This window comes from Myxocyprinus asiaticus, chromosome 5 (assembly GCF_019703515.2).
Source record: "Myxocyprinus asiaticus isolate MX2 ecotype Aquarium Trade chromosome 5, UBuf_Myxa_2, whole genome shotgun sequence".
NCBI classification, from domain to species: domain Eukaryota; kingdom Metazoa; phylum Chordata; class Actinopteri; order Cypriniformes; family Catostomidae; genus Myxocyprinus; species Myxocyprinus asiaticus.
In genome coordinates this window covers 26,633,044-26,659,576 of record NC_059348.1, presented here as the reverse complement: position 1 = coordinate 26,659,576, position 26,533 = coordinate 26,633,044, and the positions used below count along the sequence as shown (strand labels likewise).

The window sequence follows — 26,533 nt, the reverse complement described above, 5'->3', positions numbered from 1 at the left end:
TCTATTATGGGACCGCTGCGTTATGCTTTTTTTGCTAACTTTGCAGGCTCTCCTTGGTAGACATGCAGTTGGAGTGCACTTAATACAATACTCAACAGTTAAGTTTACCTCCTCATCTGCTCTGTGTATCATGACAGTAAATATTCCACTTGATTGATTTCTGCTCTATTAATTTTATCTATGTTTTAATGGAGTGAGAAATGCTCCAAATGATACAGTGCGTGACATGTCTGAACAATTCGGACCATTTTACTAAACCATTTGACTTATTTTTTTGAAGGAATCGACTCAAATGACTAATTAATTTGACATCACTAGTTCTGATTCTAAACAGGTGACAGAAATACAGGACACACGACATGATTGCTAAAATATTGTCAGGGAAAATGTTTCTTCATACAAACTTCATGCAGAGGATAATCTGCTGGCTGTAACAAACATTTGCTGGGGGTGCTACGGGCCAGGGGTGCTATGGACTTTCTTGGGGAGGCTGAAACATGTGCTAGCCCCTCCCTTGTGCCACCTCTGAGCCAACCAAACTTTGTGTGCAGAAAGACAATGCATTAACTGAGGAAATTATTTAAAAAGGAAAGTTGCAATATTTCAACTTGTCTATTACATAACGATTTTCTCAAAATGCTTTGAATGCAATATCATGATGTGTGTTCTTCCCTTTCTTGGTATGTTTGAGGAAGTGGATTTTGAAGAGGAATTGCATGTTTGTACATTTATATATTTACAGACAGTATCAAATAATTATCTTAATATAAACCAAAAAGAGAGATAAAAGCACACATACTGAATAGATACTGTTAAATTCAACTAAAAACATTTTACACTGTAAAAAGAGGTAACCTGCAATCGTTTCTATAAGGAGCTATTTCTACACATCTTCAGACAAATAATATTTTTGACTTGAATCAAATAGTTAAACATTTTTCAGTGTAGTTTAAAATAAATATGGTGTAAACAGTAAGAGTGTGGTTTAATATCTGAAAGTAAAAGTTTCAGTAATATATCTATTGATAAAAAAATAAAAATAAAAAAAACATCAATTACATTAAGATAACCTAAACAAAATTTACAGTAGGTTTCACTTTAATGCTTTTGGTCTCATACCAACACTAAATGCACAAAAGCAATTTTCTATACCTAACTTCTGCCTCTCCATTTGTTTCTCTCTGTTTTTCTCTTTTCCCCCTCCCAGACTCGGATCTTAGCATGCGAACAGTGAGCACGCCAAGTCCAGCTCTGATTTTGCCCTCTCGTACTTCCCCAGCCATACTTAATGGCTCCTCAACATCCTCCTCCGCCTTCAGCACAGAAACCATTGCCATGGTGCACACGCCCCCTACCTCCCTCACCCACCCCCAAAAGAGCCTGCGGCAACCAAAGGACCACCAGGGGGCGCCCATCGACATTCTTCCCGACCATGCCTTTCTACAGATCTTCACCCACCTGCCCACCAACCAGCTGTGCCGCTGTGCCCGAGTATGCCGACGTTGGTACAACTTGGCGTGGGACCCCCGCTTGTGGAGGACTATTCGTCTGACAGGAGATGTGCTACATGTGGACCGTGCACTTCGGGTTCTCACTCGAAGACTCTGCCAGGATACCCCCAATGTTTGTCTTACCTTGGAGACGGTTGTGGTTAGTGGCTGTCGGAGGCTGACTGACCGTGGACTGTACACAGTTGCACAGTGCTGTCCAGAACTCCGTCGCTTAGAGGTTTCCGGCTGTTACAACGTGTCCAATGAGGCCGTGTTTGAAGTGGTGTCATGTTGCCCCAACCTGGAACACCTGGATGTTTCAGGTAATTCATCTTGAGTGATAATGAAAGACTGTATCATTATTATTCTTAAATAAGGTGAAGAGTGCAATACTTAGTCTTAGAGAATTTTCATATCTTAATGACGTTTAATTTGCATCTTTGCATGCTCCTGGTCACGCTTACAGTATTATATTATAATGCATTTCTAGCGGCTTGTCTCCAAATAAATTGCCTTCAGAGAGCTGCTCATGTTCTTCGCATGTCTTGCAATACATACAAGGTTTCGGTGGTATATCCAAAAAGACAAATATTTTCCTAGCTATATTGGTAAACAACTGCCATTAGTACTCATAATGGTACTCACATTGGTGAAGCACACATACAGTGGTTCAAACCTAAATAGCGCAATGTGAAAAGAGATGGAGGCAAGGAGATGGTGGAATCGATCTTGGGTTCAGATCAAGTAATCAAATCAAGTGTGTTAACAGTCTTAAAATGTTTCCTAATTACTAATAGTTATAACAGTGATATTAATAGTAATGGTCTCCATTTCCCAATTCTGTGCCTTTGAGACTTTTATTAATCACATATACCTTACAGAGTCATAGAGCTCACAGATTTGCAGGCAAAAATGTGTTTGATTAAATTACTTTCTTAATAATGTAGGTATATACATTTATTCAATATGGGGCCTCATGAGGGCTCAAAAGTAGTTTTTTTCTCTTACTGACAACTCATAGCCCTTTTCCACCAACATGGTTCGGGGGCGGGTTCCTGGGCTGGTGCAAATTCTCGAACTCTTCGATGTGTTTTCAATGCAGAAAAGGCTGTTCCGGGGCCGAAAACCTGGTTCAACACCGGCCCCAAAAGCTTGCTGGTCTCCACACAGGAACCAATTACGTCAGGGGGCGTAGGGTGGTATAATGTTTCATCATCACAGTTTTCCCGAATAACAAAGGTAGCTACCATATTCAGTAAAGAGTACTTCACTCTATAAAAACAATTAAAAAAAAAACACAAAATTATCAGACATCAAAAGCGTTCCAGAAACGTGGACGACACGAGCACTCTACTTGCAACATGGTCTTTACGGAGATCCGAGATAAATTAGAGAGGTTGCAAACTGAACAAAATAGTCTACGAGAACGAAGATACAGCATGAAATGATGCACGCCGGCTTCAATCGGACAACTGACCAAATCATAAACAAATTGAAAAACCCTTAAGGGAGTGCAGGGACCTTAAGAACCTAAACAAAAGTGGCAGTGGACAGAGTAACGATGTTTTGGACTTGGACACCGAGCTATCTAACCAGGGCTATGAATTCAGCCAGTCAAGCTCGAGATAAACACAGAATATAATAAGTTATTATATTTGCCAACTTTGTTAGCTTTCCTTACACTGTTGTCCTCTATTTTGTACATTGTTTTGGTCAGTAAGGGCATTTTTGACCAGCTACTCACTAAGTTCGGAAGATCGCTGCTATTTGTTATGTAAACCGGTGGGATCCTCAATCAAGACGTAAACATAATATTATATGCTATGGCAAAAATACAAATATAGCCATCTGCTATATCAAAGTTAATTATGATTCCACTGTTACATTTTACAGAACCTAGCAAGGTAAGCCAAAGTTCAGATAAAATAATGTAATTACCTGTCGTCATTAGCATAGATGTCGTCTCTGACAATCTTGTTGAGCAATGTAATAACGTTGGGTTGCAGTACTCCGTATGCAGGGTTTGAAATTAACTTTTTGTCTCACCGGCCAATGTGGTTAGTAGTTTTCCAAGGTCACAAGCCACTTAGCATTTTCACTAGCCAAAATCCCCCACATCACAAAAAGTGATAAAGGTAACTGGAGACTGTAACTGCATGCATTTGTTTGGACATTTTAGTTAGACAAGAATGATATACAAGATAAACAAGAGTTCAGTAGGACACAAGCCTAATGGTTTAGGTTACCTATAAAATATCCAAAGGCAAACGCCGGTTAGAACAGGAGTAGGATAGAACAGTAGGAAAATTTGTCAATAATTTTTCCATAGTTCATGGAAGTTTCAACCCCTTCAAATTGTACTTGCCTATGAAAGTTTACCATTGTTCTACTATTGTGCAACAGTGGCATTAGTAGTGACAAGGCTTTTAGGTAAGACCATGGGTGGCCTCGTATTACTGTAGTAAGGTTTATGTTGATAGTCTTTTCTAAAAAAATAAACTGTAGTGTTTGTTATGAAAAAGCTACTAGCCCATAAACACATATATAAACCTTTAACTACACATTTCAAAGCTGAAGTCTAATAGATTTAATATAAAATTCAAGTTACCAGTTATTGTTACTGCATTAATATATATATATATATATAAGTAAAGATGATGATGCGTATTTTAAAAACTGATGATGTATTTGTTTCCTCCTTACCTCGTCAGCGCTGTTTATAATGTATGTCTAGCAGTTAGAGGTTTGACTTCCTCCATATAGCGCTTTATACTAGAATGTTCTCTGTAAAATTAAAATGGGTCACGTAAGTTTTGTGTTCCCTTTCAATTCAGTTCACTCGACATTGCAAGAATCGCTATGGGGAATCCTTCCAACAACTTAGTTGAAGCCCTTGTACAATAACGGCAATCCTGAGATTGGCAATGGTGTTTGTGCCCCGCCTCTTTAGCGCGCAGTTGGCCTATATAAGTGGGTGCACAAACACTATTTCTTCTGAATTTTCTTCCTATAAGACAGCGACATCATCTCTCATCTTGAAAGCCCTCTCTGCTTCGCCATCGAGATACACTTCATCAGCGGATGGGACCTTCTCTGCGACCCATCGCCTGTACCACTCAGCATATGCAGTGAGAAGACTCACCCTCCCCTGCAGTGTTCCGGCGAAGATTTTCTCTGCCTCACCGTCGAAAATGCCTCTCGGTGAATGGGTTCTTTGCTTTAGACGCTCGCCATTGAACAATGCAGCGTTCCAGCAGGAGATAATGTATCCTTTTCATATATATGTATTAATATGCTGTACATAAAGAGCCATTTGCGTGCAACACGTCTTTTTCTAAATGTCATTCCGCAAGTGTTCCGCATACGAGTGGCACATCCCACCATCAGATGAACATGAGAGCTGCATTCGCTGCCTGGGCCGTGCCTATGCTGAAACGCCTCTCATAGAGACAGACTGCACTCACTGCACGGGCATGAGTCTCCGGATGCTCCGTTCAAGGATCGCCCTCATTCTGAGGGACAATCCCACCTCCCGTGCCCTCCCACCCGCCTCCTCTGTGTTAGATTCCGAGGGTTCACACAGGGAGGCACGGCGGGGCTGTGAGGTTGAGTTGGATGAAGTCGAGGAAGATCCCATGCCGGCGCAAGCCCCGCGATCCCTTCGATCTTCCGATGAGCATCCGCGCCAGTACAGTATACTCGTGATGCGCTCTGGCCCTCTGTCGGAGCGCACGGCCTTATCACATTGGCGATGACGTCATGTCCCTCGCAGCATCAAATATGAGCTGGTGGTCCACAGAGGATGTTGCCGTCTTTTCCCCCAGTGAGGGTGAGAGTGTGCGCATCCCAGTTGAGGAGCTCGGTTTACAGTGGTCCCCTCCAGTCGAGCCAGAAATATCTCACCTGGATGAGTGGTCCTGCAGTCTGGCCACCGTTCTAAAGACCGTTCTTTGCATGTTAACTTGCCTCATTAAGTGTTGGCCTTAGAGTCAGAGGACCGCAGTTTAAAACCAGCCGTCGACTCAAGCTGATACATGCCATGACAGAGTCATGGATGTGACACGAAATTTCGTGGTTATCTCAAGATGGTGCTGTCGGTCACACAAAAAAAATCACCGGTGACTCAGTCAGATGACTCATCGCTCTACTTCAGGGCAGTGTCTGGCGGAGAACCCCACCCCCGCTGCTCTGGCTCCGGATGTGTGTCTGTGTGTTTTGTTCTTACAAAAACAGAAAATTTTAAATTGTTTTATATAGTTTGTGAAAATGTTTTATATTGTAGCACATCTACATGTATAATTTTAAAAGAGTATAAGATCAAGAAATATACAATAAGCATTTTATGCTTTATATTGCACCATATCTATATGCTTGAGGTCAATAAATATACTATGACACAGACACAGCCAAATGGTGTGTCCCTGCAGATCATATGCTTTGCAGCAGGTTGGTCGTCACAAACACTACGTGGTGTCAACCTCTTCCAAAGTCCTCTATGTCTATAACGCTTATTGTTCCAAAACTCTGCAGGTGAGCACAGGCCCTTTTTTTACGTGCGGGCTACCTGATAAATGTATATTTTGGTTCAGCCATTTGTATATAGGGGTGAAATTACCCCCCTTAGAAGTCACAAGCACTTCCAATAGGAATACATTTCCTTTCCCAAACTTTGGTTGTGAAGGGGTTACATTTAGATTAACTTCCATCTGGGTTTCACCATGTGGGGTTATTCATTAATTCATACACTTGAAGACATGTTTTTAATAAGTCAACCTCCTGTAGGCCTGTGACTTCCTATTCTTTTTCAAGTGTTTATACCTCAGGGGGTATGACGTCACATAGTGCGGCATGATGGGACTCTGTTCCCCATTGCGATTCTCGCAGTGTCGAGTGAACTGAATCAAAAGGGAATGTGTCTGGTTACACATGTAACCTCGGTTCCCTGAGATGAAGGGAAGGAGACATTGCGAAAGCTAGCCACACTATTACTTCAAAGTTTAAAGGTTCGAGCAATGCGCTCTTGTCCCTCAGTCAGAAAATTCTGAAGAAATGGTGTTCGCGCATCCCATTATATAGGCAAACTGCGTGCCTAAAGGGGCGGGACTCACACACCATTGCCAATCTCAGGACTGGCATTATTGTACAAGGGCTTCAACTAAGTCATCGGAAGGATTCCCCTTAGGGATTCTTGCTATGTCTCCTTCCCTTCATCTCAGGGAGCTGAGGTTACATGTGTAACCAGAGACATTTTCCACTGGCCGCCGCAATATCAAGTGAAACGCGACTGATTCACGCAAGTTTTGCGCTGCACTGTCACAGAGCTCTGGCGATCTTATCTCTAGAACGCACTAGTACGCGACAGCACTCTTCAAGCTTTGTATATACTTTCGCCTGTCACCGCAGCGCGACGCTCCACCGACTGCGCACGCAGCTCCCCAAATTCTAGAGGCTTTTATACTTGACGTGCTCACCGTTGTACTATTCTATGAAGCGACAGGGGGTGGTTGAGAGAAAATGTATTCTGAATCAGTAGGAAGAACAGTGAGAAGAAGTGATTTCAGAAAAAACAACAACAATGGTGTCCCGTGTGCATTTGCTTGATTTGGATGGTGGATCATTATTTTCATTGATCTATGTGTCAATTTGTTGTGCTTTTAAGCATTTAGTATTTATTTACTTTTGTAAAAACCTTGACAAAAATTGTAAGTAAAGCATCAAACTTCAGTCTGGTTTTGTTTTTGTTCAATATACAATAAATACTGTATACACAGGACAAATACTTGTATTTTATATCTTAAAAATACTTATAGTATATTTAATGCAAACTAAAACATGCAGTGCAGTGTCTGAGACAACTTATTCATGAAACATTAGCAAAACATTTGTGTAAATACACTCTTATGTAAAGTGTCCCATTAAACTGAACGGGGCAATTTATGCAAGAATGGTTTTTAATACAATAAAAACAAAAAACAAAAACAATTGTTCTGTTCATGTTATGAATAAGGGCAATTTATGCAAGAATGGTTTTTAATACAATAAAAACAAAAAACAAAAAAAATTGTTCTGCTTATGTTATGAATAAGGGCTTTTACACAATAAAAGGCTCCTGACAAATTGACTAAATTTTCATTAACCTGTGTGTGTTTTTTGTTTTTTTTATAATAAAAGTTTCAAATTTCAGTCTAGTAGTTTTTACACAATAAAAGGCTCCTGACAAATTATTGTATGCCTTAAAGCACTTAAAAATCCTTAGAGAATATTTCTTGACTTTATACTCATAAAGTTTTCCACACAAACTTTACAAAATAATATAAACGTAAAGTGCATTGCTACAGTCTGTCTCTGCAACATTCATGGGATTGAATGCACTGTTCCTATATTTTATGCTTATAAAGTTGACATTGTAATGCATTTATATTGAAATGCAAAAAAATTTTAATGTGACGCACTGTTCGTCCGAGTCACAAAAATCATGGTGTGCAAAACGAGGGCTTGGGTCGCCAACGCGCACTTTCACCAGGGTTGTGATGGGGTCATTTTTGCCGCACGCAAGCTCACGAACAAGCGGCTGGGTCGAGTATAAACCTGGCTTCATTTGCCCTGCACAGATGCACGTATAAGTTATGAGAGGCATGAATACAATTAAATTTCATTTGGGAGCAGTTCCGAGTCGCTTGACATTCACAGTATTTTCAATGCAGGAAAAACCCTGAAAAAACGTCACCCGCCAAAGTGGCTAGTAAGAGTGATAGTTACTCTCCACGGCCGAGTTTTAACTGTGGGTTGGCGTGTGTTAATTTCAAACTTGTTAATATGTTTAAATATGTCCTCAAAGAGTAAAAGAAAAATTGCTTTTGATCCATGCCAAGTCCCAGGAAAAGTTCATACAAGTCTGAAGACAGCACAAATATTACCAAATTTAATTTTACGGACATTTAAAGATATTTTTTGGGGCCTGGGTAGCTCAGTAAGTATTGACGCTGACTACCACCCCTGGAGTCGCAAGTTCGAATCCAGGGTGTGCTGAGTGACTCCAGCCAGGTCTCCTAAGCAACCAAATTGGCCCAGTTGCAAGGGAGGGTAGAGTCACATGGGCTAACCTCCTTGTGGTCGCAGTTAGTGGTTCTCGCTCTCAATGGGGCATGTGGTAAATTGTGCGTGGATCACGGAGAGTAGCATGAGTCTCCACAAGCTGTGAGTCTCCACAGTGTCATGCACAGCAAGCCACATGATAAGATGTGATGATTGACTGTCTCAGAAGCGGAGGCAACTGAGACTTGTCCTCTGCCACCTGGATTTAGTTGAGTAACAGCGCCACCACGAGGACCTAGTAAGTAGTGGGAATTGGGCATTCCAAATTGGGGAGAAAAGGGTAAAAAGATATTTTATCTACGATTCATCCATGGATGCAGGCGAGTCTGATGTGTGACTGACGAGTACACACTAGGGATGGGCGATACTACTTATTTTCTTTTCGATCTGATACCAATAATTTCAAGTCCAATTATCTATGCCAATACCAATACCGATACTTACATTATTTATTTATTTATTTATTTTTACATTTGTGAGCCTAAACAGAAAATGATTAGACTTCTGTTTTGTTTACCCCTACAAAAATTAACCATGGTTTCACTACAGTAACTATAGTTTAACCATGGTATTAAGTTAAATCATAGTTACCACACAATTAACCATAGTTACTACTACAATATTACTGTAGTAAAACCATGGTTTCAGCCCCCCAAAAAACAAGAAAGAAAAAAAAAATATGGTTACTACAATATTACTTTAGTAAAACCATGATTAACTATTTTTTCATTGCTTATTAACAACAATTACACACAAACTCATTATAAGAAATGTCACCTTTAGATATGTTATTTTAGCATGAATTTACTCCAGAAGAAGCTGTTTGTCTGATTTTCTCTCATTACCTCATCATGTCACTGATCCCTCTTGTTTGAACGAGACTTGTGACGGCGCAAGCGCTTGTCTGCTTGTGTCTTTCAGCATGTATGTTAAGATGAGCGGAAAAAGAAATAGTTCCCATCCTGCACAAGTATTTGCTAATATGGCCTTTTATTTTATTGTTTGTGTTCATGGTAACCAAATAATAAAATCCCTAGTTTAAAATTTTTTTTTTTAGAATCAATATTTTTGTGTGAGGATCGATATTTTTGATACAACATCAGTATCGGAAGTATCGATACTTTAGGATCGATCCACCCATCCCTAGTAAACACGGCCACCGGTACATCACCGCAAACATCTATCATTCAGAAGTTACAAATGTTTTTTTGTTGTTTTCTGATCTGATTTAGTCACAGTATTAAAAAACATCTGTGATGATCCCATCTGTATGAATGTAAGAGCTTCTTTTAACTCCTGAAGAAGGCTTTTATGAAACAGGTCAATACAATGAAACAGGTCAATACAAACACTGTGATGCAGCACGTTTGTTTGTGGGCAGGTGAGGTAGTCACGTGAAACTATCACGTAGCCCATTACATCATCGTTCGGTTCTCAAGTCAGTGGAAAAGCACGTCCGGTTTATGAAAGGCTCCAGATTGCCCCGGCCGTGAACTAGCGGAGCAAAGACTCTGCACAAGAACCATCACCATTTTGGTGGAAAATGGCTTTCAGCGGATTGCTCATATACTGTATGTCCACAGCTAATGAATAGAAAGAGCATGATTTTAGAAATACTGCTATCGATGCCTTACTTAATTATTGAAAGTAAGGGAGTGCTGATAATATGCCTTTTTTTCTAATTGACTTTATTCACACATGGTTAAAGGTATGGCACAGCAAGACAAAATAATACATATATTTGAAATTCTTTCCATCATTAAATTCAATTTAAAATTGTCAACGAATCTTGTAAGTAATGTCGGCATGTAGCTATGTCAGACCACAAACTATCCTCTGAAAGTCCAACCTATGATAGGGATTTGTATTAAATGGTATAAATTGCTTCCTGAATCAAAGCCAACAGCCTGTGTGCTACAGTGCAACAGTGCAACAGTCTAGCACAGAAGACAGCTGAGTTTTTTCTCTCACAGAGAGTATTCTGAAATGTCCAGGACTTCCTCTTGGAAAAGCTGGAAAAGGTATTAATAGCCCTGGTGTTCTGTCTGCTCTCTCTATACTTCCAAAAGAAACATAAGACCAAGCAGAACCAGGACCTCTGACTTTAAGGTGCTTTGGGAAAGTCTGCTACGCTAATTTAGAGAATTATAGGTCACTGAATGATTGACAGTATTTTGGATAAATGTATTTCTGTAAGTTCAAAAAATGTTTAAACATTTTAAACCTTCTAGTGATATTTTTATATAAATATTTTTCTATAGATTTGCAAGTAGTAGTGAACTATTTTGTTGTGACATTTACAAAATATTACTCTATATGGTTTCTTTGTTCATGTTATTAATTGCTTTAACTGGCAACCTTTTGGCCAGGTTTCCTTTCCACCTAACATTTCACAAAGGACCATAAAGGGGTTTACAATTTTGCAAATGTGAATGACAGAAAATAATAGCCCTCCATGTCCACAACTCCTTTCCCTGGTGTTTTATTTTCAACTTCCTGCTTTGCACTTCCTGTTTGAGAACATTGTTGTTTACCCTGTGTGAATGCAAAGGTTCGGCTGCAGTCCCTCTGATGTCAGACTCAAGCTGTGCATTTTCAGTATCCTCCTAAAGGATACATGATTAGATACCATCCCCCAAACCTCTTGAAATAACTCATTTCAGATGTCTTTTCAAGGTTTAAATCAACCCCTCCCCTGCCATTTTTATTGTTTTTCAAATATTCTGCAGTTACCTTCAGGTGTAGTTCTGCTGTTAAACCTTTTCTGTGAGTTTGATGTTAGTGTTTCATATGTTAAATCAGATGACGGGGTGAAGATCAAAGAGCAGCAGTGGTGGAAAGAGTACTGATTTTTTTTACTTAACCCTTTGACACGTACATTCACACTGGTTTGATCATTCCAGAGTGGTCCCTGGGGCGTACGATCACACCGGTGTGATTAGAATGTTCGTGTCTAACGTCATCAACTGGCAAATTTAAAAATTCAAAGCTGCTTTCGCGCTGTTTAGCTGCCGCTGCTACAAAGAGGGATTGGCTAAGCGCTTGCCATTTACATGCCTAAAACACAGCGGAGACCACACCTCGCCCAAAGAGAGGGGGGGATATTTAAGTGGAAGGATGCATCACATGGTCTTTCCAACCATGTGGAGAGTCTTCAAGCAAGATCCTGCCCAATGGGGGAGGAGTTGCTACAAAAATGGAGACTGGGGCAGAGGGGCTCTGCCCAAGGAAGATGCAGTTTGCCAACAGGGAAACGAATTAGCGGAAGATATATATCGCATGGGGTTAGCCTTACAGGGAACCGCCACATGTGGTCTCAGGATCACGTGAGAGTAACCCAGACCGAACTCCAGACACATTTCGCTGACAGAGAACGCTTGCAGGTCACCTACCCTCTTGATGAAAGTGAGCGCAGTCAGGAGGGCAGTCTTCAAGGAGAGTGCCTTAAGCTCGGCTGACTGTAAAGACTCAAAGGGGGCTCTCTGTAGACCCTGAAGAACTACAGAGAGGTCCCATGAGGGAACGAGGTGCGGTCTAGAGGGATTCAGCCTCCTGGCGCCTCTTAGGAACCTGATGATCAGGTCGTGCTTCCCAAAGGACTTACCGTCGACTGCGTCGTGGTGTGCTGCTATGGCGGCAACGTACACCTTCAAGGTGGAAGGGGACAGCCTCCCTTCCAACCTTTCCTGCAGGAAGGAAAGCACTGATCTGACTGCGCATCTCTGGGGGTCTTCACGTCGGGAAGAACAGCACTTAGCGAACAGACGCCACTTAAAGGCATACAGGCGCCTCATAGAGGGGGCCCTAGCCCGAGTGATCAGTGGTAGACACGATTAGGTCTTCCGATTAGGTCTTCTGCGTCCCGTCCAGGGGCCAGACATGGAGATTCCAGATGTCTGGTCACGGGTGCCAGAGGGTGCCCCGTCCCTGAGAAAGAAGGTCCTTCCTCAGGGGAATTCGCCAGGGGGGAGCTATCGCGAGGAGCGTGAGGTCCGAGAACCACATCTGGGTGGGCCTGTAGGGTGCTACCAGGATGACCTGCTCCTCGTCCTCCCTGACCTTGCACAGGGTCTGTGCAAGCAGGCTTACTGGGGGAAACACATATTTGTGCAGGCCAGGGGGCCAGCTGTGTGCCAGGGCATCTATGCCGGGGGGGGGCCTCGGTCAGGGCGTACCAGAGCGGGCAGTGGGGAGGATTCTTGGGAGGTGAACAGGTGCACCTGTGCCTGTCGAATCAACTCCAAATCAGTTGGACCACCTGAGGGTGGAGTCTCCACTCTCCCCTGAGGGTAACCTGTCGTGACAGAGTGTCCGCTGTAGTGTTGAGGTTGCCCGGGATGTGAGTGGCTTGCAGCGACTTGAAGTGCTGCTGACTCCAGAGGAGGAGACGGCGGGTGAGTTGTGACATACAACGAGAGCACAGACTGCCTTGGCGGTTGACATATGCTACCATTGCCATGTTGTCTGTCTGAACTAACACGTGCTTGCCCTGGATCAACGGCCGAAACCTCCGCAGGGCGAGCAGAATTGCCAACAACTCGAGGCAGTTGATATGCCAATGCAATCACGGACCCGTCCAGAGGCCGGCAGCTGTGTGCCCGTTGCAAACAGCGCCCCAGCCCGTTTTGGAGGCATCTATCGTGACCACGATGTGCCTGGAGACCAGTTCTAGAGTAACACCTGCCCGTAGAAACAAGAGGTTGGTCCAACGGCTGAAAAGACGGTGACAGAATGGCGTGATGACCACGCGATATGTCCCGTGGCGCCATGCCCATCTCAGGACTCAAGTCTGGAGCCAGTGCTGAAGCGGCCTCATATGCATCAACCCGAGCGGGGTGGCCACCGCCGAGGATGCCATATGCCCCAGGAGCCTCTGAAAAATGTTTAGTGGAACCGCTGTTTTCTGTTTGAACACCTTCAAACAGGCCAGCACCGACTGGGCGCGCTCGTTCGTAAGGCGCGGCGTCAAGGAGACTGAGTCCAACTCCAAACAGAGAAAAGAGATGCTCTGAACCGGGAGGAGCTTGCTCTTTTCCCAGTTGACCCGAAGCCCTAGTCGGCTGAGGTGTGAGAGCACCAGGTCCCTGTGTGCGCACAACATGTCTCGAGAATGAGCTAGGATTAGCCAGTCGTCGAGATAGTTGAGAATGTGAATGCCTACCTCCCTTAACGGGGCAAGGGCAGCCTCTGCGACCTTCGTAAAGATGCGAGGAGACAGGGACAGGCCGAAAGGGAGGACCTTGTACTGATACGCCTGACCCTCGACGTGGAAGTACGCATCCTTCAGGTCTACTGCCGCGAACCAATCTTGATGCCAGACGCTCGCCAGAATGCGTTTTTGTGTCAGCATCTTGAACGGGAGTCTGTGTAAAGCCCGGTTCAGTACTCGCAGGTCCAAGATTGGCCGCAACCCACCGCCTTTTTTCGGTGCCATCTCCACGCGCAAGGTGGCAGCGTTTTCACTCTTGACCGAGGTGAAGTGAATACGGCTGAACCTGGGCGGGCGCCTGGCGAACTGAATCGCATAGCCGAGTTGGATGGTCCGGATCAGCCATCGCGACGGATTGGAAAGCACGAGCCATGCGTCCAAGTTCCGCACAAGGGGGACCAAGGGGACAACGTCGTCGGATGTACCGGCAGGTGGGGCCTCGCGGCGGGGTGGAGCTCGAGGTGTCACACCACGTCGTGGCCGTGCTGAGTCTAGGGACATCGAAGCACTTACCTGGCTCCTTGTGACCACCCCCGGAACAGCCTGGGACGGGGGAGGAAGAGGCCTGTCCTCATAACCCGCAGAGACTGCCACATCGGGGGCGGCTGTGTGCCACAGCTGGGCACTCAGGGGCGGAAAGGCCACCGCTGGAGTGCCAATCCTGCAAGAAAAAACCTGTGGATGGTAGTCGTGGTGACGACCGTACACACCGGGTATGTGACCCAGGGAGGAAGGAAGCCGCTCTTTTGCTGAACTGTTGGGTACCGCAGCCATTTGGGCATGTGGCGAAATCAAACAAAAAGGCAACAAAAGATTTTCCGCCTGGCCTTCCACCGGGGGATGGAGTGGTCTTTTTACCAGCTCCACGTGAGTGAGTTCCCTCGTCCCTGGGTCGCCCGTCTCAGGGGCGCTTTGAGGACCTCCATGGGTTCTTAGGCGCCGGCTGTGAGACGGGTGGTGTCAGGGACGACGTAAGCCTACAGGGCTTGGACGGGAGCTTAGGGTGTCCATGCCAGGTGGCGGCGCTCTGCGGGCATAGGTGCCCCGCGAGCGCCTTATCCACTGGGGGAATCGCCGTATAGCCCCTGGCCACCCCACCATCGAGGGTAGTGAGAGCGGGGGAACTGCGGAATCGGGGCTGGGCAGTAAAAGGTGCCTCCCACGACTTCATCAGCTCCTCTTGCACTTCCAGGAAGAATGGCACTGGAGCGGGGCGTGGCTGCTTTGAGCGGCGCCGCGAGCCCAGGAACCAATCATCAAGCCGCGAGGGTTCAGGGGAGAGCGGAGGGTTCCACTCTAACCCGACGCTCGTGGCCGCCCGGGAAAGCATGTCCGTCATTTCGGCATTGGCCTGTGACTGGGCAATCATCCCCGAAGGGGGAAGCCCAGCTGAGGCTTCTGCGTCCGACTGGACAAGCCCACTCTCCGATGCTGCGCTCGAGAGCTCATCATCCTCACGGGTTCCGAACAAGAAGCCAGACTCGCTGTGAGACAAGCCGGCGAACTCATCCAGAAGCCGAACTGGGGCAGACGAGCGTGCTGGGGAATGGGAGATCCGCGGGGGGATACCTGGCGAAAGCAAGCCGCGACTGCAGTGTTGCCATGGCCATGTTCTCGCAGTGAGAACATGAACCATCCACAAACGCTGCCTCCGTGTGGGTCGCGCCCAGACACGAAAGACAGCAATCATGACCATACGAAGTTGAGAGATAACGACCGCAACCAGGAATAACACACAATCGGAAAGGCATCTTTAGAAAGACGTGTCTTTAAAAAGACGTTTCGTGTATGCCGCTCTTTTAGAGAAATATATACTCTTTTAGAGGAGGAAAAGCTCTTTCTGAAAATATACTCTCTTGTTTTTCTGCCGAAGCGCCCAGGGGCGTTCTCTGCAGTGCACCAGTGCAGAGGAGGGAGCAGCTGCTGAAATGCGCGGTCAGATCCAGCAGAGGTGAATGAACAGTAGTATTCAGCTCAATGAGCATGACCGTTCGGCTCCAAAGAGAAAATCTGAATGAGTGGTTGCATACCAGCTCCTTTTATACCCGTATGTCTGGGGGAGTGGCATGCAAATACCACTCGCCAATTTTCATTGGCCTTTTATCAAAGACCAGAGGTGTCTCGGGCTCCCAAGAGTGACCCCCTAGTGTCACTACATCGACACAATGTCGAGTGAGTGACAGATAGGGAACTCACCATATCAGCTGTTGTACTGCTACATAGAAAGAGACTGGATAAGCACTTGTCATTAAGATGTCTAAAACAGCTGCTAGAACTGTCTTTTTAACCATAGGATGCTTATTTTATGTTACGAGCATTCAAACAAACATAGAAGAATACAAGTTTACTGTCCATGTACATACACTGTAAATAATAGGGGAAAAACTAACTAAGAAACTCACCGAATCTGCTGTCGTGCTGTCGCTATGGAGAGAGAGTCTGGCTAAGTGTTTGCCATTTATGTCTAAAATAGCTGCTCAAACAGTCTTTTCAAACACATGATAAAATAAATGTATGTAACGGGCATTCAAATAAACACAGAGATATTAGAATACAAGTTTACAGCGCATATCTTCACATTGGTATATGACAGCAGCAAAAATAATTGAGAAAAACAATCACCTTTCAAACGTAATGCTGTATTCACATGAAACAAATATTATGTTGACAGGGTCTGGACTCTGAAGTCTGCATTGCAATGTAAACAAACATGGCCATGGTCACAGCCTATCAATAATTAAGTTTATCTCGATAATACGATCATTATAAAAGTTATATAAACACATATGTTTGACATATTTGAGGATCTAATAACTAATTTTTAATGTAGTAAATAAGATGATGTTTTGTATAAAAACTAAGAATCTGAAATAAAGGACTGACATCAGTAATGCTTCATAGTTTTCTTTCTTTTTCTTTTTTTTTTGAATGCTTTGTAGTCTTCCCTTTCCCCCGATGACAATTGTCACAGCATGTCACTTTTACCTCAGACTCGCACTGGTGCTCATCACAGATTTTACACACACAAATTCTTTAGCTAATTGCATTTATTTACAGTTTTATCTACACAATTGCCACAGAAAAAGATGTTGCCTTTTAAAAGAAAACAATTACCAGATGAGGAGATCAGAGAAATATATTTTTTTTAATTCTGAAGATGTCTCAGCCACTGCTTCATCCTCTGCACGCACAACACCAAAGGAGTTGGAGGAGGTAAGCACTTCCTGCTGGAGGGCTACAGCAATTTTGCCTCTCCTGGAAATGGGGTTTTTTTTGGGGGGGGGGTGGGGGTTAACCCTGAAATTCAGACCACACCTGCATCTCCCACAGAGGTCTAGTGTTTGAAAATGTTTATAACAGAGGAGCTTGTTGAGGAGATCAGGAAACAAACCGCTACGCCGCAGAACAGCTGGAGAAAACATCATCTCGAGTGAAAGGAAAGCTGGCAAAGTGGATTCTGACTAATGTAAATGAGACTGAGATTAATGTAATTGAGCTTATATTGTAGTTTTGTGTGATGTACTCACTGGTTACACTGGATCCACCACTGACACCCACCACTACGAGGGACTTGGGATCTCTGGGTCCGTCGTCATGTCCTTACTGGCCCCTTACTATTGATAGGGCATACCACTGATTCCCTGCAACTCAGGATCAACCTGATGAGAGGGTTGCTTGAGGAGCACAGTTCACCACGGTATCGGTGCAGTGGGGGCCGTCCTGCCTCAGACAATCCCCTGCATCTGACAGCCAGGCATTTCCCCTCTGAAGTTCCTCAAACCACTTCCCAGGGCAGCAGGACCAGGCGGCACTGCAAAGTCTGTCTCTTCAGCACACGGAAGACAAAAGAAAAGGCACCTTACAAAATACATGTGTGTGCCATGCAACACTCCCTTGTTACTCCTTGCTTTGAGGAGTACCACACACTCAAATATTATTGAACCTATAAAAGGTTGTTTAAATGTTCTTTATAGTTAATATGTAATGTTATTTCATACTACTTAGTAAATATTATATGTATATTGTTTTTTATTTTTGTTATTTTTTATTAAATTTGTTATTTGAAAATTATTTGAAATTACTATGGTTTATGAAATTTGTGTTTTTTGTTTAACCATAACTGTAATAAAACTGTTAACATTTCATCATTATTCAATATGTCATTATACCTCTTGATAAAGCAGAGCCAAGTAACATAGTACTTTACATCATGCAGACAACTTACAAGTGAATAACACACCTTTCAGCATGTTTTTGTTCCATAAAAATAACTCTCCATGGATGAATCAGTGACGAAGTGGAAGGGTAGGCTGGCATTTCATCAGTTTATACCTGCAAAAAGAAACAGATTTCACATTATTTTGTGTGTGTGTGTGTGTGTGTGACATGCACATTCAGTATTTGCAAGACATGATTATTTATATCGGATCCACCACAGACATTCAGCATTATGAGGGTCTTGGGATCTTTAATTCTGTTGTAATGGACTTACCACCGCCTTATGTGAGGAAGGATACTGGTATACCAGTGCCACATTCTCCCAGCAATGTTACGGGGCCTGTGGTACTGTGAGGGCAAATAGGATGAGAATGACCATGATCACCTGCAAAATGACCAACGATAAAGCAGAGTAGTAAAGTAGTAAGGTACTCAACAATTACATGAGAGCTGTGCAACATTTTTCACCTTTTGTGTTAGCCCATGTTTTTGTGGAGTACCACATTCTGAAACCTTATTGAGACTGCAAAAGATAAGGCAATGTTATTATTTATTCATATTATTTACTTACCATCAAAATATTTTATTGTTATTGATTAATTTAATTTAAAAAATGTCATATTTAATTTACTGAAATCATTTATGAAAATTCTTTACCATTATTTTAATAACACTGAATTGACATGTCTCTAACAAAGTGATGTAAAATATCTATGATATTTTACATCACATAGTATTTTCCCCTTCATGGTGAAACATATGAGCAGCTAATCGTGAATAAAGATAATATATGGTTTCATTGCTGTAATACTATGTTCAACACTATTATCAATACCAATGCAGTCCTACCGTAACTTTAGCTGAAAAATATATCCTATTAAAAAATCCTAAAACAATAACTTTTAATCAAAGTGAGCATGAGTGAACACAACAAAATAAACAATAATAAATGCTGCAATGTGCTGAGTAGAGCATTGCCAAACAGATTACGAAGGCAGTGAAAGGGCATGATGACATTGTACAGTACGGCAAAACTAATGCCATAACGAATTACAAGACTGTATATGTAGGACAAACAGATTTAAGTCATGCGTCTGTTATAGTCTATGCATGTTTTTTGGAGGTTTTGAAGTGAAAATGAAGCTTAACATTTACTCACCAATGTTTAGCCCTCCCGTGTGCATCAGCTGTGAAACCCCACAAACCTGTGAAATGCAAGGCTCAAGTAAAGTGGAAATAATGGCAACATAAACTGTAGGTTAATATGTTTATTATAGCTTATAGATATTTTAAATTTTTTGACGTTTTGAATTGAAAATAAAGCTAAATGTGTCCTAGTTTACTCGACTACACTCTGTCCTCCTGGCGTGCCAGCCGCGAAGTGTCACGTGACAACAAAATGCCTTGTGATTGGCTTGTTGCGTAAGGATGGAATTTAGACGGTTACAGGATACATTTAATTTCAAGCACATAAAAAACTCATGCCGGGGGGTGACAGTCGGAAAAATGGGATGTGTGTATGAAAGGGTTAAGTAAAAGTACTGCTACTGAAGAAATAAGTAAGAGTAAATAAGTAGCTTGCTGAAAAACGACTCAAGTAATTACGTTACAAGTTACTTCATGAAAATTATATTATATATACACTGGCGGCCAAAAATTTGGAATAATGTACAGATTTTGCTGTTTCGGAAGGAAATTGGTACTTTAATTCACCAAAATGGCATTCAACTGATCACAAAGTATAGTCAGGACATTACTGATGTAAAAAACAGCACCATTACTATTTGAAAAAAGTATTTTTTAAATTTTGTATCTAACTCACGTCACATGAACTTCAAAGAAAATGTAGCAATATTATTGCGTAGCCTACATTTAAAATTACATTCGGGGCTACAGTCAAAACATTCGGGGCTGAAGCCCTGGAAAAATGACCTGGCGATGCCGATGGTCCTGACTATACATTGTGATCAGTTGAATGCCAATTTGGTGAACAAAAGTACAAATTTCTTTCCATAAGAGCAAAATCTGAACATTATTCCAAACTTTTGGCCACCAGAGTAGTATATATACGCTTCCATTTTTAGAACACAAAAATAATTTCCAATTATTATTACGGTTTGAAATAATTGTTTTAAGTGATATCTTTTCCATTTGTTCTTTACCCGTGATGGCAAACATATCCTGTGTCACCTATTCCTTACATAAGCATTCTAAAGTGCTAATTTGGTACTCAAGAAAATGTTCTTATTATAAGAACAATTGAAAATGGTTGCGCTAACATGCAGAAATCACAATACAGTGAGGTTTTTCCCCATTTGCTGAGGTATTGCATTTTTACAAGTTGATTTACACTTGCAAGTCAAATTTTGGTTTTAAAAATAGGCAAAAAGAAACACATTTCTTCTGAAATTCTATTTTCTCCTAAAGTCTATTGTTTTAGAGAGATGAAGGCTATTCCATGCATTACTGTTTTGAAAAAAGAATCTCTAACCAGGATAGAGAGGAAAGTGGACGGCCAGATGCACAACAAAAAGACAAAAAGTAAAACAAATAGTAAATCAGTCTCTAGTTTGAGAAACAGACTCCTTACAGATCCTAAACTAGCAGCTTCTAAATGCCAAAGACCTGCATTGCTGCAAGAGGATTCTTGGACAAACAGAATATTTTAAGAATACAACATTTATTTAAAGAGAAATAGCCATATGTAACATTCTAAATGTCTCTAAATCATCTCTAAACTACATAATGTGCATTGTGACTGAAACACATTCCTATTTCAGGTTTATTCTCATTCACTTATGTCCAAGTATTTTTGGCTATTAAGTTAACATACTGTACAAAACTAATATAATGCAATATCATAGAGGAGGAAATGTATCCTCTATGATATTGCAGCAATTATCCAGATATGGAATGAGATTATTAAGCAAACTGTTATGAACTCCTACATGCCAACTGAATAAAATAAGGCAAAAATAAACATTTCACACAGTGTTTAGTGAGAGATATGATTGATTCAAACACTAAAATTGGTTGTTCTGTATATGTATTATTGTATTACAGTTGTAATAATAAAGTCTTAATTAACATTGTGGTTATTTAACATTTTGAGATGTTATTATTATGTAAATTGTAGCATTTGGTTACATTATGCTTTGTGATTTCTCATACCTTCTTTATATAACATCCATCCCTTGCGCACTTTTGGCCTCTAGGGGGTGAGACTTTTCAGACAGATAAACAGCAGCACAGAGCAGGAAAGTGCAATACAGCATTGTGAGCAAGAGTGTTACCCGCTAGGACAGTTTATTTTGAACAAGAGGGGGCGAACGGTTACGGAATTTAACGCGGGAGTACAATACAGAACTGATGCAGACTGATAGAAGCGGAGATCCCATCTGTGCACGTGGTGGTGTGAGGAACCGGATGGCGGGAAAATAAATTATGTTCAGTGAAAAGTCAAAAGAAGATCGCAATGTATGTAATTGTAACTATATCAGATATTATTAATAAAACACAGGAACTCATTGCATAGGAATTTTTTTGCCTCCATATTTTGAATTTCGGGGATATTTTTGTCCATTTCGGTGGCATTTTTGACACCAAATGTATGAGTCCCCGTTTATTTCCAACACTATTGGCATTGTATCTTTCCAAGGTATATAAAAAGTTTGTTTTAGACATATAGTAGCAAGTAAACAAGATATCCCCACATACTGTATATGTCAAACTACATTGGGTTAATGTTTGACACAGTTAAAACATTGCCTACCTTAAAAACAAGTGAAGTTTGAACAGTGGTTAAACATGTTTAGAAGGTTCCCTCATACCTGAATGAACGGCTCCTTTCCAGAGTAAAATGAAATATGCTGAAAATCACAGTATTACAGTTCTTGTATAGTGACAAGGCCGAAAGTCTTGGAGAAGCTAGGGAAGAGAGGACACCGGCGGCAGTTTATGCAAGCTGCTGCTGTGCTCATGATGCTGTGCCCTGCGGGCTTCCGTCATGCCACGCACAGCGCATTTTAGTTTATAAACAGATTTAGCGCTTAGAACTTTCTTCTTCCCAAAATTTCAGAAAAATTATGTTTTTTATATTTTTTTTTGTACTTTGTAAATGTGGTGAAAAATAATTGTTGCGAAGTTGAATTCTTCATTTTTCAGGGAAAAGTAAAAGTACTATTATTTATTTATACTTTAATTTTTTTTTTTTGAAAAATTAGAAAAATTTACTCAAGTACTGTAACGAGAGTAGTTGTAATTCATTACTTTCCACCTCTGGAGAGCAGAGCAGATATTTTTCTGAGATGGTGTTACATAAAGGCTTTACGGTACAGTTCTTTAACATGCATCTACAAACATGAAAAATTCTCAGTCTTTTAAGATTAAGAATCAATAGAAACATCACATACAAATAGTTCAGAAAAAATTCCATAATTTTGAATACATTTCAGAATTAATTTATTTCCACACTCTCAGAAAAAAACACGATACTTTTAAGGTACAAGGGCAGTCACTGGGGTAGTAACCTCAAGGGGACCTTTTTTGTACCTCTAGTTAGTTGTTTTAACTCATTTGGGTACGTAATTGTACCAAAAGGACCTTTTGACCCCTTTTACACCTGTTATTAAGATGCGTTTTGGGTGATCCAATCACAAGATATCAGAGCTGAATACAGATGTATTCAGGTGTATTTTGTGTTCGGATCACAAAAACCACAGGGAGAGGTTGTCAAAAATGCAAGTAACCACATCATGTTTTAGGTGTAAATGCTTATTCATCCTAAATATGTCCCCGACAGCAGCGAAGTGCCACCCCTCCCCTGTCAATCAACTACTGCGCTACAACAAGAGTTGAAACTTTGCTGGTCACTTGCTGCTATAAAAGCAAAATAAAAAAAATAAAAATTTATAAGCGAATACCTACACAAGCAAGAAAAATACACAGATCTTCTTCTGTGTGTCTGATATCAACATGCAAGGACACAGATAAGAAGCACACACATTTTAAGCTCTGCTAACACAGGTGCTCCTCTAAAACAACAGATAATTTTGCAACATAATTTTGTTTTTATGCTTAGATTAAATTTGAACTGCATCTGGGAGAAACAGCATAACTTTCCTTGTCTTTTCTGACTTTTTCACAGTTTATTATCATACAGTAACACAATGACATATTGATTGATGTATGTCGTCATGATTTCAGAGACCCTACCCTCGAAATCCAAACACAAGTGGTCAGAGGAGACGCATTTAATGACCAGGTGTAAACAAAGATGTCTCGCCTGACCACATGTGATAAGATCACCCGAGACACACCTTAATACCAGGTGTACACGGGGTCATTGTGTTTCTTTAAAGGAACATTTATTTGTTTTGTTCCTTAGGGAACAAAAATGTGCATACACAGTACCTTAAGAGTACTATAATACCCAAAAGGTACAAAAAGGACCCATTGATAGGTACATAAGAAATTATAATTTATAATATAATTGTTATTATATTATAAAGTTCTTTGTACTTCTTTGTACACATGTTTGCTCTTTGAACAGTGCAGATAAGATTGGATAGCTGTTTTATGCTGTGATTATTCTTTACTCTCATTGTTCTCTGTAGGGTGCTCTAAAGTAACCTGCATAAGTCTAACTCGGGATGTGTCAGTCAAACTCTCCCCTCTTCATGGCCAGCAAATCTCCATCCGCTATCTTGACATGACGGACTGTTTTGCTTTAGAGGACGAAGGCCTGCACACCATTGCTGCCCACTGTACTCAGCTCACTCACCTCTACCTACGCCGCTGTGTGCACCTGACTGATGAGGGTCTGCGTTTCTTGGTCATCTACTGCCCGTCTGTGCGTGAACTCAGTGTCAGCGACTGCCGCTTCATCAGTGACTTTGGCCTGCGGGAGATTGCAAAACTTGAGGGCCATCTGCGTTACCTCAGCATAGCGCACTGCGGCCGCATCACTGACGTGGGTGTGCGTTACGTAGCCAAATACTGCATCAGACTGCGTTACCTGAATGCTCGTGGCTGTGAGGGTCTAACAGACCATGGCATTGAGCACCTTTCCAAAAACTGCCTCAAATTAAAGTCCCTGGACATTGGGAAGTGCCCTTTGGTGTCAGACGCAGGCCTGGAGCAGCTTGCACTAAACTGTTTCAATCTGAAAAGACTCAGTCTGAAGTCATGCGAAAGTATAACAGGCCATGGGCTGCAGATTGTGGCGGCAAACTGCTTTGACCTTCAGATGCTGAATGTACAGGACTGTGATGTGCCACTTGAGGCTCTGCGCTTTGTCAAACGTCATTGTAAACGCTGCATCATTGAGCATACCAATCCAGCCTTTTTCTAAGAGCTAGAAATATGGAATTGTAGAAGGATTTGAGAAAATAATCTCTTTTGACCTGCGAGAGTGACTTCTCTGCTAAACAAATGTAAATGAGATTTCCACTGCTGCGCCTTTGTATTTAATTTGCATGGTTAGGAGAAATCTTAACAAAGACATTTTTTTATCCATATATTTATGTTTTTATTTACTTATATTTTTGGATTACTCATATTGCCTATGTCAGATTGTATTACATTTAATGTGTATAGAAATGTGTATTTTCAAAGAAAATATCAAGCAATTAATGATCAAAAATGCAGTTTATTGACGCTTTGAAATGATGTGACGTTAACCAGGATTTTTTTACATTTTATTTTTACATGTTTACATTTTAAATCCCTGTTCTGAATGTTTAGCTTTGTGTTTCATCATGTAAGCATAATAATTGGTTTCATTTCCTAGGAATATGACTAGTGTCATTTTCACTGTGATGTTTACCTTTGTAATGGTCATTACTGCTTGTTTTATGTGTTTAATGAAAGGAAGACCACAGTGGAATAAATAGGTCTAAGCCATATTAAAGATAATTGTGATGTTTACTTTTGTGTTGCTAACTTGAAATACACCTGGGTCCATGAATGAGAAAATGCATTACAGTAGTGTTACTTCTGACTGGGGTTGTGTTCAGAAGTAACATGATGGTGACCACTGAGGAGGTGGCCTTAAATTGTCTGATGACAGAATGCAGAAAAGATTCCCACAGATTTCCATAGGCCAAAAAATGCTAGATAGGAGAGAGACGAGACAACAAGATCGGTCTCCCTGGGGTGAGTCTGTATGTGCAGAATCTGCAATACAGTGTGCAGTGAGGAGCTCCACTCCATGCTCTGTCCCTTTGGGACTATTGCAGGTGCATTAGTGATGATGGAAAGCAAACAGAGCAAGGGATGTGAATATGTAGACTTCTCTTCTACTGAAGATGTCACCAAGGCGCTGAAGATGAACGGCCATATTAGGGGCAAAAGGAAGTTGAGAGTGACTCTTTCCCAAAAGCATTGAAAACACCACCCAAAGAGACATCCAGGACAGATCGGAATGACACCACTTGACGTCATCAAAAAGGAGGAGAGTTCTGACGTGCCACCAGCTGACTCTGCCGCTGCGGTTTGTGACGAAAAATCTGACCCCAACCAGCCTGAAATACAACCTGAGACTGTTATGGCCATAAAGTCTGACAGCAACATGGTTGTTCCTCAGCATCACCTCTTAGTTATCGAGGAGAGAGTGCAGTCAACACCCACACATTTGCACAGACCTTTGCCCACTGTCAGAAGATGGTGAAAATAATCATCAAACCACCACACTTCCAGGAGATCCAGAGGTTGGCCTTATTGCACCAGGCACCTCAGACCCTGGCCCTCTCTGGCAGAGGAAGCGATCAGTTAGCTTGTGTTGAAGAAGCTCTACAGCCACTCGATGACTCGAGTTAGCAGTCGTCATCATGGGGACCCAGGCCAAGAAATGCTGTGGAATCAGTTGTGGGGAGCCCCATAACCTGGTCGGCCATCAGACTCTGGGCCCTGACTCGACTATAGCTATGAAGCAGCCCTGGAATGAAAATCGTCTGAATCCTCCACAACAATTCAACAAAAAGCGTAATGTGTACAAAAGAAAAAATGATTACAATTAAAATGATTACATTAATACAAAATTAAATGGTGCAAGTGTTTTGTGCATGTGAAATAAAAAACTTTATATAAATAAATAAATGAACAAACAAACAAAAACAAATAAACACATTATGGAACATTAAATGCTGAAATTTTAAAAAGTATTACTGGTTTTAGTGACAGTCCTGGATTTACTGGAATACAGGCATAACAACCTTTAAAACTGCAACTTATTTGAATAACAAAATGTTTAAATGGCACAAAAATATGAAGTAAAAAAAAAAAGGTTAAGTAAAAAAAAAAATATTGAAAGTTGGGCAGGGTCAACTATGACAGCAATCCCACAACACGTACGTATAGTAGCTACTGATTGAGTACTACATTCATCTACAATGGTATTTATATTTCAAAATGTCATAGTACATGTCCAACTCAGAATTTTCCTGCGTATTTGTAATGTTTTCGTGTACTGTTTTATACTCTTTTGGTTGGAAATGTCTTTAGGTCCAAGTAAAGCTGTTAC

General features: G+C 41.7%; 1 protein-coding gene across 1 annotated transcript in view; it reads left to right on the top strand.

The window, feature by feature from the left end:
• Positions 1-26,047, top strand: part of LOC127440278 (F-box/LRR-repeat protein 7-like) — a 71,202-nt gene extending 45,155 nt beyond the window's left edge. The window contains exons 4-5 of the mRNA XM_051696764.1: positions 1,208-1,813; positions 23,628-26,047. Coding sequence (XP_051552724.1) covers positions 1,208-1,813; positions 23,628-24,364 — 1,343 coding nt within the window. The 3' untranslated portion in view covers positions 24,365-26,047. The remainder of the gene's footprint in view (positions 1-1,207; positions 1,814-23,627) is intronic.
• Positions 26,048-26,533: the final 486 nt, after the last annotated feature.